The following is a 14572-nucleotide window of genomic DNA, read 5'->3' on the forward strand; positions in this document are numbered from 1 at the left end:
GGGAGAATCTTTGAATTGACCCTAGAGATGACCAAATTTCCTAAAGGACTTTTGAAGAGGAAACTCTGAGTAGGCAGGCAGTATTTTCTAACACTCTTCTGATATGCAAATATCAGATATATTTGTTCAGAAGCCTTCAGGTGAGTGGTTGTTTGGGATATGCATCCCTGTTTAATTAAGGAACCCATTTCCTGGGACTGAGTAGACACTAGATGGGTATCTAAGTTTCAGAAAACCCCGGATGAAGTGACTGGAGCTATTGGCAGACAAGGTCAAAGTGTTTATACGCAAGGAGTTAAGTTTCTTCTTCTGGCTGCAGAGGAATGACAGACACCGTGTTTTGGTCTATTGAGATTTTTTTTTTTTCTTTTTCCAAACTTCCCCACCCAGAATTAACATGAATTTGGCACTGTCTTGACAGAAATTTCAAACAGAAAATTGTGATGGGTTTTGCATGCACGGAAAGGCTTGATATATGTTCTCCTCTGTTCAAGCAGGCAGGGTATATATTATGCTATTTAACGTAATTGAACTCTACTATTAAGAACCTTTATCAAAGAATGTACAAGATTTTCCCCCTGCTAGTAGCTTGCCAACCTCATACAGTCAGAGAAACCAGAATCTGCGAATGGGTGATGCATTTTGGAAGGAAATATAATCATAAGGTGAAACTGCCTGAACTGTGGAGGTTATTTTCTTAGACTGAAGGGGGAAAAGAGAATCCAGAAAAGGAGGAAAAAAGAAATTTGAGGGAGAGAAAAAGTGTGACTTTACAGTTCTGTATTCATAATATTTAGTGCGCACTCTAGCAAGTATTGCAAAAGTCTAAATTCCCTTGAAAATTAATCATGGGACTATAAATCCTAAAAGAGGGGAAGAGACCTATGCTGCTATGGATTGAATTGTGTTCCCCCAAATTCCTTTGTGGAAGTGCTAACCCCCAATGCAAACTATATTTGGAGATAGGGCATTTAGGAGGTAAATAAGGTTAAATGAGGTCATAAGGGCGGTGGTCTACAGAACTGCTAAGAAGAGGAAGAGAGAGATATCTCCCTCTGAACACACACAAAGACGAGCTCATGCTAGCACATGGCGAGACAGTGGCCACCTACAAGCCAGAAAAAGAGGACTCACCAGAAGCCGATACCCCAATATCAAATTTTCAGCCTCCAAAACTGTGAGAAAATACATGTCTGCTGTTTAAGCCAGGGGTCCCCAACCCCTGGGCTGCAGGCGGGTACCAGTCCGCGGCCTGTTAGGAACCGGGCCGCACAGCAGGAGGTGAGCGGCGGGTGAGCGAGCGAAGCTTCATCTGCTTCTCCCCGTCGCTCCCCATTGCTCCCCATCGCTCGCATCACCGCCTGCACCATCTGCCCCATCCCGTCCATGGAAAAACTGCCTTCCACGAAACTGGTCCCTGGTGCCAAAAAGTTCAGGGACCGCTGGATTTTAAGCCACCCAATCTATGGTATTTTGATATGGCAGCCCAAGCTAAGACAGATTTCCCACCCTCCACTTCTCCTGGTGGGCTGATAGAAGTTCCTAAGCCCTGGATCATAAATGAGGCAGCTTTCTTTATAGAGCTTGAAAGACCAGGCTTCCCACTTAAAGAATGCAGTGCTCCTTCCAATGCTATGTGACATGGGTTACAGGGAGTAGTATTCACTTTTTATAAGTTATCCCTCTCGCACACACACACAAAGTGGTAAGATTAATACTAAGAATAGTATGGTATTTGGGAGACAATCTGACAATACCTATCAAAATGTAAAATACATATACAGAATGTAAAATACATATACAAAAAAATTGGGACAAAGGTCCCAATTACATTTCAAAGAGTTTATCCTTAAAAAATCCACTCACCTAAATGTGCAAAGATGGACACATAAGAATACTCACTGCCACATGGTCTGTAATAGAAAAATACTGGAAGCAGCTGAATTGTCCATCAGTAGAGCACTAGTTAAGTAAATTATGATATAGTCATAGGCTAGAGTATTGTACTACAGTGAAAAAGAATGGGACATTTGTATATATGTCTGTACCCATCCTCAGTCTGTTCACCCTCACAAACCATCCCCCTGTTCTTCTCTGTATCACGGGAGAGCCCACCAGCTCATGCTGCATCCCATGTCTGCGGGTACCTGCCTGTGCTTGGCCAATGGAAAGCTCTTGAAGGAGATTCGAGGGGCAGTATTTCTGACTGCAACTCTGTCTCCATAGAGCTCAGATCCCACTGGACAGAGCCACTGTGGCTCCGGCTTCCTTCTGGTGAGACAAGCCCCCAACTCTTCCCTTTGACCCACCACGGTAGGGAGGTAATAGCTTCATGCTGTTGCTCACGTCTTGGTTGCCTCAGCATCCTGTCTGACTTCTCAGCGATTCTATAACCTGTGTAACCAGTTACATGTATTAAGTTCTCTCTTTTGAAGCCCTCAGACACAGTGCCGGTATGGAACAGAAACAGTGTCAAGTGGCGAAGCAACCTTTGGGACACTGTAGTGTATGCTCCTTTCTGCACGAAACAACAGGATATCTATCCATAAACATGTATTTGTGTATGATCTGAACAATCATCCAAAAATCATTCATAGTAGAAGCTTCTGTAAATGGGCAGTGAAGGTCTGAAGCAAAATGGAAATTTACCCTCCACTGTATATGTGTTAATACTATTTGAATTTTTACCATATGCAGGCATTTAAAAAAGCTTAAACTTAGTTAAGCTAATAAAAATACTTCTCAATTTATGCTGTGGTTTTTAGTTTAAGAGGGCTTTCTCTTGTATGACTATGTTTGGACCTATGACCCTGAGGCTGACAGGATGAAGGTCAGAGAATTTCCACCCCACAGAAGCTATAATGATCATGTCACTCCCGGGCTTAAACCCTCCAGGGCTTCCTATGGTTTTCTGGAGGAAGACTAGAATCAATTACACTTTGCAGCCTGACCACTGTCAGGCTGACCACTCGTCTCTGCAGCCTCTTCCAGCCTAGGCAGCACCTTGCTCTCCATGTACCAGCCATACTGGGCTTCTCCTAGTTCCTGGAAATTACAACTCTCTTCCTCTCACCTCGAGGTCCGCTGACACCCCGTCCTTCCTGCCCAAGGGCTATCTTCTCACTACTAGTTAACATACATGAGATGTGGCTTAAAATCATACTGGCTCAGTTGCTCCAACTGTGACTTATTTCTTTCCATGTATTTATATTTGTGTGATTGTTTGACTAATACCAGCTTTCAACGAAAGGGTTATTTTAATGAATGACTGACAATGCTGGAGTCACACTACCCTTGAGTGGGAAACCATAACTAGCCCTTACTGACCCCTGGCAGCACTTCCAGATCCTTAAGCAATGGGTGACTTACTCAAGCAGAAAGTGCTTGCCTTTCTGCACGTTATTTTGAAAGCAAGTACATGTCCATTTCTGTACAGAGTCTATAAAACCTTGAAAGTTAAATAGCTTTGTGTAGAACATTAATAGTTAAAATTGTGTTTGTTAATGAAGAAACGGGCAAACATTAACAAAAGAAAATCAATAGGTTAACTGCATATTTCTCCTCTTTTCTTTCTGTTCCTTCTCCTACAAGATCAGAAAAAGATTTAATAACAATGAAATAACAAGGAATATGTTCTTGTTCTTCTAGTTAATAACCTTTCCTCCACGTAACCTCAGAACTTGTATTTCCAGTTTTCAGGTGTGGGAGCCCAGGTGTAATATGTTCTAGACATTCAATCAGTCACTTCAGAGCCCACTGTGTGCGTGGTCTCCCAAAGGACCTAAGTCAATCCCTGTCTTGAGTTTCAGGCATTTCTGTTATAATGATGATTACAAATGGCCTCCTGTATCAGGTGCTTTGCTGCTATGCTAAAGAGTGGAAGTGTTTTCCTCCTGGGCTTCCCAATATTCAGGCACCATTTCTTTAAGCCATACAAACGGCTGAAACCGAAGCAAGGACCATCAGAAATACGTGCAGTGAAAATGCGTTTAACATGGGGCCAAACTCAAGAGTTCAGGGAGGAGAAGATGAGGGTTACCTGATTAGGTGTCACCTAGAAAGTCAGCATCACACGTCTCTGGTGCCCAGAAACAGAAGGTTAAATTTACCGGACACTCTGTTCAATGGCCCCTGCCAGTGAAGGATCTGTCACAGGAAGATGGATATAGTCTGTCTGCCAAGTGAATGTTCAGACTTTCCCACTTGGATTCAGTCCCGAATGCCCGGGTCCCTTCCAATCCAGGCTTAAGGTGAAGTCCAGCTTCTGAGTGTTCAGAGCCTGCTGCCCACTGTAGTGGGTCACATGGGAAGAGCCAGGGGGACCGGACAGATCGCTCCAAGAATATAACAAATGACGTGACGGATAACTCAGAGTGTCTGTTTCCTGGCGGTGGGTGATTAATAAACAGCCCACGGTCAGGCCCCGACATGCACAGTGGATACACAGACTATTCTGTGACTCTAGACAAATGGTGCCCCGGCTTTTCTCAAGATGACAGTGAATTACACTCCCTCCCACTCTCTCTCTCACACACACACACACACACACATACACACACCACCACCACTATTACTATTATTTATCAAATAGTTACAGGGAGGCCAGACGCTGAGCTAAAAGTTTCAAGGAATATCACAGGAAAATATATGATTCCTGCCCTCAGGAGCTTGTAGTCTCGCCTTACCGTGTGCTTGTATAAATGTCTCTACGAGCACCTCGGATAAGAATGATGATAATAGCTAGAGTCAGTGAGCACTTACTACGTGCTAAACACTATGCTGAGTGATTTACACGTTTTATCCAATTTCATCCTCATAATAACCCTTATAATCCTCTGAGGATGGTATGATTTTTATCCTCACTATACTGATTAAGACACCAAACAGAAACACAAATAAGTTAGTTAAAACTTGCCCGCGGTCATAGAGCCAGGATGTAGTAGATCTGGGGTTCAAGTAGAGGAGTCAGTCTGGCTCTAAAGCCTGGTATCTTACTTACTCCCCGGGAACAATCAGAGCTGTAATTTAGTAAATATTTCCTATGGGCCAGGCACTGTGCTGAGTTATCTTACATGCATTCCTTTATTTAGTGCTCACAAGTAGTGATTAATCTCATTTATGGAATGCTTTTTAAAATACTTTCATTTGCTCCTTCCCACATTTCTGTAATAGCAGTACTGTTTTTATCTTACAGATGAGCAACCTGAGGCTTAGGCAGTCATAAAACTTTCCCAGGGTTAACACTGCGGGATTCAATCCTTGATCAGTTTTCTCCAAGGCTTGACTCCTGCACATTAGCGTTATATGACAGTTCAAGGAAAATGCCTTCAGATAGTATCCCAGACAAGCATTATCCTGAGAAAGACAGTAATACTGCCATTTATATAGTGCTTTATTACTAACACTCAAATTTACTTGAGTCCCATGGTCAGTCTAAGTGCTAGTAGCTCAGATTGTAGATGTCAAACTGAAGTTCAAAAGTTGGGGGGCAGGGCTTCCCTGGTGGCACACTGGTTAAGAATCCGCCTGCCAATGCAGGGGACACAGGTTCGAGGCCTGGTCCGGGAAGATCCCACATGCCTCGGAGCAACTAAGCCTGTGCGCCACAACTACTGAGCCTGTGCTCTAGAGTCTGCAAGCCACAACTGCTGAGCCCATGTGCCTAGAGCCCGTGCTCCACAAGAGAAGCCACCGCAATGAGAAGCCCGCGCACTGCAATGAAGAGTAGCCCCCGCTCGCCGCAACTACAGAAAGTCCCTGGGCAGCAACAAGGACTCAACGCAACCAAAATTAAAAATAAATAAAAATTTTAAAAATGAATAAAATCTATCTTTTTAAAAAAAAAGCTGAGGGGCAGGTCTAGAGTCATACCACTTTGTCCCCACTCCCTGACCTTCATTCATTCACTAGTTCACTTAAGAAACCACCATGCTCTGGAGAGAGAAAGCTGAATAAGATCTTCTGTCTTCTGTAATTCACAGTCAGAGCAGAAGAGCTGAATTCTTTCCCTCTAAATATTTTCTACTCTTGTCTATGGATCCACTTTGACCTCCTGGTGGAAAGATGTGGGTTTGAAAGGGCAGATACTCTGATCCCTGCTGGTAATACTTGCCCCTCGGGCCACTCTTCTGATTCTCTTCACCTTCCTCTCCTTGAACTCTGGTGAAAAGCAGAAATTGACCTTCTAAGGAGACAGAACTGAACACTTGGCCCTGTTGGGGAGACTGGCTCTGCAGTGGTTTTTCAGCATCCGCAAGCAAAGAGTTCTGGTAGCAACCTGAGAGCAAATCAGTAAACTGCAAGCCCTCAAAATGAGTCTACACTTTAGATGTCATCAGGTCCAACTTTCAGATAAGCAGCTGGTGGGAGTGGATGGGGGAGACAAGAACACTTCAGGAAAAGCACCAGACTTCCACCAACAGCTTGGGGGCGGTGGAAAGACCTCGAAGAGGCAACTCCAGAAGTTCAGTAGGTAGGACAAGAAGGTACCAATAACCCTTTGATGATGATGGTGTTGATGAAGAAAAGAGCGGCGAATGTATCCCCACAGCCTGCAAGGTGTTTCCTGCCCTAGGCAGGAAGTCTTCCTGGGCTGATTCTCTCTGGCTCTAACTACCCCAGGCAACAAACAGTGAATAGGAAAAAGCATGGGCTTTAGAACCAGACAAGTTAGAGGAGTTTTCTTCACGTGTCTATGCAACCTTGGAGATTAATGATTGCAAACTCCCAGAGCAGTGCTCTGAGACAGTGCAGTGCGTGAATGAGAAGGCTTGTTATTGGAGGGCTCAGAAACCGCTGAGGAGGGGGTCAGACAAGAGTGGAATACAGTGTCTGAGACACACTGCAGGCTGCGCCCGGATCTTGGCTGAATCTGACGCTCGGGGTGGAGGAGCCCAGCACAGCGGCTACCCAGCGTGCGCCCAGCCCTCCCACCGCCGGCCGCGGCTGCCAGGAGGCCGGCCGCTGGCGGGAAGGGGTCAGGAAACCTCAGAGCCGCGCGGAGACAGCAGCCGCCTTGTTCCGCAGCCCGGTGGCTTTTTTTAATTTTTTTTCGCCTCCCAGGGGCCAGACATCCCCGTCCCAGCACCGCCCACCGCCACCCCCCACCGCGCCGTTTCTTTCCTTCCTGGCTCTGAAAGCGTTAACCCCGGACCCCAGCCCCACTCCCCCGCTCCCGCCCAAGGTTCCTAAAAAAGAAAGGTGCAAAGTTTGGTCCAGATAGGGAATGAATGATCAAAGCCAAGCCGATACTTCCTGTTGCCGGGACACTATATATAACGTGATGAGTGCACGGGCTTCAGAGACGCACCGGAGCGCTCACCCCGCAGCCGCCGCCTCCGAGCGCCTGAGGTTTCCCGGGGACCACAATGAACAAGTTGCTGTGCTGCGCGCTCGTGGTAAGTCCCTGGTCCGGGGACGCGGGCACCGGTGCCCCGGGCGCCGGGGGAGGCTTCTCGCCTCCCGGTCTCCCGACCTCCCCGAGGACTGATGGGGAAAAAGCTCGACTTGCTTCCTCTCCCGGGACAGATTTGGGGTCAGGTTGGAACAGGAGACCTCTTTCAAACTGACTGTGCTTCTCCTAGGGTGTCCCTTTACACTGGAAAGTTCCTGCTGGGTTTATGGAGAAGAGACGAGCTCTGGACCGTTCTTACTGGAATGAGTTTTATCCATTCTATTCATTGTCTTTCTTCATCTCAGATGGTTCATACCATCTTTGCTTAGCTAACCTGAGCGTCATTATCATCACCATCATTATTATTATTATCATTAGCAATAAAGTGGTCTCTTAGAATCAAGATAAGTTGGGAGATGTGAGTCTTCTTAAAACTACCGTAATTAGAATGAAGTTTGGATGCAGTGAATATGATATATCATTAGGCTCATTCCCCACTTAAGCAAATGCTATGGGAAATTTTGAATAAGTGGCACCAGAGAAAGGATCGCACATGCACACACGTTCTTTACTGTGCAGTTTAACATTTTACTAACTTTTTATTATCAAAATGGGATATTTCAGTTCTCAATTTGAATGTAATGTGGAAAATATTGGTGAGATAATGTTAATTGGGTTCTAAAATATGTTTAAATAATTGAAGTTCAGCACTAAATAGAACTCAAAGTTATTTTACACATGCAATTTGGAAAAGAAGGAATCTCTGTAACTTTTAGCTTCTTTTTTTGTTTTTAATTTGGATTTTGACCAATCAAATTAATGAGATTTGTATGTAGATTATTCTATGACCAATGGCTTATTTCCTTTATGTCACTAGAGTGTGGAATGCATTGAGACATGAATCAGACATTCATGAAAGGATAGGAAAATCCATATCTAAGCCACATATGTGTTTTGGAAGTTGTTGCAGTAACTGCATGAATATCAATGTCCAACCCACAAAGAGTGAATGGAAGGCTAGGAAGTCTTCCAATTAGTTCCTGGGATACACAAACATAAATAAGTAAATAAACAGCAAAGTCACTAAAGAAAAGGTAGATTAACAGGAGTCCACACTTAAGTATGCTAATCTTATGCACCACTACATATAGTACCTACACGTGTGTGTGTGTGTGTGTATATATGTATATTATATAAAATAACTTCACTAATATGGATAGTATGCAGAGCTTTTTAAAAAGTGAAGCTTTATTAAAACAGGACACATATAGAGAATTGCACAAATCGTTAAGTGTCTGAGTTTCTCAAAGTGAACACTTGTGAGCCAGCACCCAGATCAAGCAACACCACATTACCAGCACCCTAGAAGCTTCCTGGGCTTTCTCCCTGTCACCACTACGGCTGTGGCCAGAGGAATCAGTATTCTGATTTCTAATGCCAGAGATGAGTTTTGCTTATATTTGAACTTTATATAAATGAACTTTATGTACTTTTTTGCATCTGTTTGCTTTCACTTAAGGTTCTACTGTGAGATCGTCTCCAGTGTTGGATGTACAAAAGCTCATCCATTTTCATTGCTGTGTAGTATTCCATTGTGTGGCTACACCACAAGTGACTTAATCATTCTAGTTTTTGGCTAGTATAAATAATTCTGCTATTAAAATGGGTACCCTTTTATTCTTCCTAGCCTTTTATATGCTGTCAAAGATTTAATTCATAATAAACATATTATCAGTAACTTTTAAATTTTAGAATGTCCATTAAATAATATATATACTTAATAATAAGTGTTTCAAAATAATAAGTAGACAAATGTTTTGATATCTGGTCTGTATATGGATGAAGATATACATTTAGATAACACAGCATCTACTAATTGTAGATGATACAGCATTATCAGAAGAGAAACATTTCATTGTGTCTTGAACACAGTAAATACTTTAAATAGGAATGATTTCCCTTTCCCTTTCTGTAGTTTCTGAGATTGACTTTATTTTATAAATAATTGAAAAAAGATACTTTGTCCTTACACATGAAGAGTCCAAATGCCCTTCTGTAAACACCAAGATGTAGTTCTAAGAACTGGAAGCATTACAGCTATTTAGTCCTCTGTACCAGGCATGCCACTAGGCACTAGGGACAGAATGGAAAACATGGACACGATTTCTGTCCACATGGACCACATAGCCTAATGGGGAAAGTAGATATTGGACGTATAATAAGAATAACAAAAGGAGAAGTACTAGGTGACTGGGGAACATAAAAGATCTTGCCTTCCAGGACCTCATAAAGAAAGTTGTTGTGCAGTGGTTATGAGTTTGGTAACTTTGGATCAAAATTCAAATACCAGTACCACTGCTTACTTGATAAAAGATTGTGTGGCAATTTATATCTCTCTTGAGTTTTAGTTTTCTATAAAGTAGAGATAATAATATGTACACATGCAAGATAACCACATAAAGTTCCTGTTCCATATTAACACTAGCTTCTAGCCTTATGCTCACAGATAACTGTAGGATGCTCTAGACCCAAGTGAATTATGTAAACAAAGTGCTGACGAAGCTCATAGGAGGGAGAGATGGCCACCAACTATGACCTTGAAGGAGCAATAGAATGTTTCACTGTTGGAGATAAAATCAAGGCATCCTGAATGTAAGAAGTGGAAGAAGGTAAAATTGTGAGGCAAAGTTACAATTCTAGATTCTTTTTGTGAAAGCAGAGGATATGCCTGTAAGCAAGCACTGAGGGGGTGTGGTCATTAGGACTAATGCCATAGTCATGGGCTTTCTGGAATGCTCACTGATGTAGCTAATTAGAGACCTACTCTGCAAGATGAGGTGGTCACATCACCAAGTCATTTCTTTCATGGTTGCTCAAGGAGACTCCCTAGACTGGGAACATCCCGGTCTAGGCCTAGATTTTAACTGGTGGCTGAAACGTCCCATCATGGAGGTCTAGAACCATCCATTGGCCTTCTCAAAGCTAAGCTCTGAATTAATGTGAGACACCAGGGTTTGGGGTTGGGGGGCGGGGTGAAGCACTGGGGGGCAGTAAATGTTTTTTCTCTGGACAACTGCCTGATGTATCGGTCCTCCTTTTGTTGTTGTTGTTTTGGTTTCCTTCCCCTCCCCCCGTGGTTGAGTATATCTGTCTAGCCTTTTTGTTTGTTTGTTTAAGAGAATGATAAATCTGAAGTTTTGGGGAGAATCTAACATATACTCAGTCCACAACAGTCCTGAACCTCTGTCCCTAGCAACCTTTCTGGCCTCTATCACCCATGAACCGTCAGCACAATTCCTAATTTCAATCTGGTCTTTAATTTTACTTCTTAGGTTAAAACCACAGTTGTCAAATTCCACTGGTCAGGGAAGAAGGCTTTCTGTGCCAGATGTTTTATCCACTTAGTTCTAGAAGGAGAGCTATGGCAGTGTCTATCAAAGGGGCGCTAAGCACACACTCAAATATTCTTGCTCTCCTATCCACTAACTTGCCAGCTGGGTTTTGCTCTAAGCAACTCTCAGCGCCCCCGCCTGCATGTTCCCTTTTTGTGAAAGCTTTCTGTGAAAAGCATTATTTCCTTTTGCATCTCGTTGACCAGCAGTATTTCCTTTAGCCTGAGTTTCTCCTTTGCAGCCCCAAAAAAGAGGACTGGAAAGTATATTTCAGAGAAAGAGTAGTTTCATAAAAAATTATGTTTGCATTATTCAGCGCCTTACCTAATGATGCTTGGCTACCCCTGATGTTGTTACTATGGAGCAGAGATGCCAACATTATCTGTGTACTTGAGTGCCTTACCCTGTAGAGCAGTAGTTCTCCATCAGATCAGACTTCTTCCATACACTTATTAAAAAAACCCTTTGTAACAACTCCCTTGCTCTCCTGAAATGAAACTTAGAGCACATATATTTTACCTACATACAGAATTTTTAAAAAATCAATATACTGGTATAACTATACTATAAAGGAGAAATAAAAAGAAAGTCATTTATAATAAAATAAGCTTCACTAGAAGACTTAGTGAAGTAATGTTATATTAGCATCTTTACGTAGAATTGCCATGAACAGACTAGGAGGAACAAAGACGGGAGCACATGTGTCACATTGGTGTTCAAAACCATGATCAGTCCTGGCTTTGGTGCTGTGATTTTTTGAATGGAGAACAAATCTCGCTAAAGTTTTAAACAAAACAAAGTACAACCCTCTATCAAATTTTATGTTGTTAAATTCCTAGAAAATTCAATACGTATAAAAATCATGCAAAAACCACTTTATATGTATATACATATGTATACGTGTTTGTGTATATATATTTATATATATTTACATATGTGTATATATGTGTGTGTGTGTGTATAAATATATAAAATGGAGTTTGAATCCAGGCTCATATAATGATAAATAGGTTTGTTTGTTTTTTTTAACTTAGATCACTTATATCAGTCAATAGGACATTTGAAAGTATGTGGGACATGGGATTATTCTTGATCATTGGGGACATTTAGCAGCACATAGAAACTGTGACAATAGAAATCACCCACAAATTTCCAGAACTTCTAGGGGATAGTACTACACCTGTGGTAAACAAAATATGAGCTCTTTGCAAACATAAATTTTCATCTGATTCATATTTACAGCCCCCAGGTCTGCACAGTGCCTGACACTAAATGTGTGTTTGCTGAGTCAAAGGAGCTATGGTGAGATTTGCTGGGGTGTTTGTATAACCTACCAGCAATTTCCATGGATATCCCAACAGAATGTAGCTTACTGTCAGAGATCTAACATTTTAATGTTAGCTTTGATCTATTTCAAAATATAAATATAACACCTTACCCACCTGACCAGTATTTTAAATATTCTTTTGTCCATTTCTACTCTGAAGATACATACCATTACCGTCGTGGAGGTCCATTCTTAAGAGAGCAACAAAAATGAACCAGATTTATATGTATACCCTTGCAGGTGCTACCTAACCTCAGCTGAATCCCCTTTTTGATCTTCCCATCAAGTGTTCATTCTTGGTTTGATAAATTTGATACATTCGTAAAATATCCCAATGGAGATGTCAAATAGGCATTTGGGTTCAAAAAAGTTCAGAGCACAGGGGAAGCCTACACTTGAGATAAGAAAATCTGGGTCATGAGCATAGAATGGGTTTTTTTTTTGTTTGTTTGTTTGTTTTTTCTGTTTGTTTGTTTTTATGCCATAGGGAAGGATATTTCACAGGGCAAGAGAGGAAAGGAGGAAGCAGCTCCAGAGTACATTTCTGATATTGATAGTCAGGTAAACAAAATGCAAATATGAACAGTAATAGCAGCCATGTTTAGAAAAGAAAACAAAAATCAAAATAAAACTTAGCAACCCACAAGAGCAGGAACTAGTCAATCAGAAATCCTAGCAACATCTGTAAACTATCTATGCAAGAAGAAAGAGTGAGGTATAGCCAACTTGAAATACACACGGTATTTTTATGTGACATGTAATTAGTTTTTGGAACTCACTACCACAGAATATTTATTTTGGGGTAACTAGCATAGAAAGTCTAAAAAAAGAATTCTTTTAGACAGTTGTAGGGATAAGAATAGTGTTACAACACATTAGGTAAGAAGCTGTGTGGTACCCGCTCCCTCTCACTTTTACCTGGCCTTGCTAAAATGAATGTTCCAAAGGCCAGAACAGTCTACAGACACACTAAAATGGTTTCTCTCAACTACAAGGTGACATAACTTTCCAGGTGCTTGGGTAGGTTTTTTTTTTTCACCCCAATTTCTCAGAAGCACCTGAATCAGCCAGACCATAAATGGATAGAGGATGCAGGAGGAAATGAAAGGTCATTTCTGAAGGTCATACTTCCAAAAAAGTAGTGTGCTCCAAAAAGCCCTGATTTATTACTTTCTTACTGGGATTTAAAAAAAAATCCATCTCTTTAGTGTTATAGTTTTAATACTGTGAAAACATTGTTTAATTTCCTTGAAGCATCTTCTTTAAAACTAAAAACTACTGCCTTAGGATTTTCACTACAATTTAGTCTGCACCTTGGAAGCATTTTCTATAAGAGCCCCTTAAATAATCAACTTTAAAGTAGGAAAATCTGTGTCACGATGAATTTAGATTTAAAACAAGATAGTAATTCATCTAAGCTTTGTGACCGCCTTTAGTAAATTCAGTTTTCTTCTCTGGTCTTTGATCCCCAAATCTCCCTTGCCATGTAATGGTACTTTCTTGTTCAAAAAAACTATTTTATTCTTAGAAAATATGGATATCGAGACCTTATTCTTTAGAAAGCCCCCCTCCACCATCAGTTGGCATCACCACCAACACCAACACCAACAAAAGTAACTTAGGAATTCATTTGTGAGGTGTAATGACAGTAAGAGCTCTACAACAGCAGACAAGAAGCAAGGGATCTTATTTCTCAGTTTTGCCTTAGACTCTGAGGTCCAGTCAGTGACTTCACTTCTCTGAGTCTTACTTTGTTCATCTCTAAAATAGGGGTGTTGGACCAGGTGATGTGTGGAAGGTCTGCTTTAGTTTTAAGCCTTTGTCATTAAAAAATGAATCAAAAATTTTTAGTATATACTAGCTAATATTCCAGACATACAAAAATTAAATGGACTTAGTTATCTATGAAAAAAGTATACCAAAGAAATATTTTTAAAAAATCTATTTTGTTGCAATTGTCAAAGTTTCTTCTGCCCAATTGGTTTCATTTATAAGAAATTCTGTTTAAGTCAATGAGATCACAAGAGGAAGCAGCTTTTGAAATGTCTCCTGCTTTTAAGTAGCAAGACTTCTGGGCTTTAGGATCACAGAATATTCTTTTAAACCAAAAACTATTTTTTCATTCTGAAACAAGTCCTTTTTGTCTTCAGCGAGCATAGAAGCCATTAATGTGTGTATTTTCATATCCCACATAGTTAGAAGCCAGGTCCGAGACATACCCTCAGGATTTACTAAAGCGGTATAATTACGGTCACCAGCAATCTCCTTAGACTCCTTTTGAGCAGAGTTTTCAATCTGTATTCACAAGGAAGTACTTGACAACTGCATACTGCTCTTTGGAATAAGTGTCAAACATTCAGGTGAAATAAGCATGATAATGGGTGGGTTGGCATGACCATTAAATACTGCACTGGAACTCTACATGGGCTGTTAGACACATCCCTCTGCTCCCACACTGTT

The 14572-nt window shown here is 41.4% G+C and overlaps 2 protein-coding genes across 3 annotated transcripts in view; one reads left to right on the forward strand and one right to left on the reverse strand.

Moving 5' to 3' along the window:
* The window catches only part of COLEC10 (collectin subfamily member 10), a 164240-nt gene that overhangs the window by 140569 nt on the left and 9099 nt on the right, over positions 1 to 14572 (reverse strand). The gene's annotated exons all lie outside the window — the stretch shown is intronic.
* The window catches only part of TNFRSF11B (TNF receptor superfamily member 11b), a 28099-nt gene continuing 20259 nt past the window's right edge, over positions 6733 to 14572 (forward strand). The window contains exon 1 of the mRNA XM_059901182.1: positions 6733 to 7397. Coding sequence (XP_059757165.1) covers positions 7368 to 7397 — 30 coding nt within the window. The 5' untranslated portion in view covers positions 6733 to 7367. The remainder of the gene's footprint in view (positions 7398 to 14572) is intronic.

This window comes from Balaenoptera ricei, chromosome 17 (assembly GCF_028023285.1).
Source record: "Balaenoptera ricei isolate mBalRic1 chromosome 17, mBalRic1.hap2, whole genome shotgun sequence".
NCBI classification, from domain to species: domain Eukaryota; kingdom Metazoa; phylum Chordata; class Mammalia; order Artiodactyla; family Balaenopteridae; genus Balaenoptera; species Balaenoptera ricei.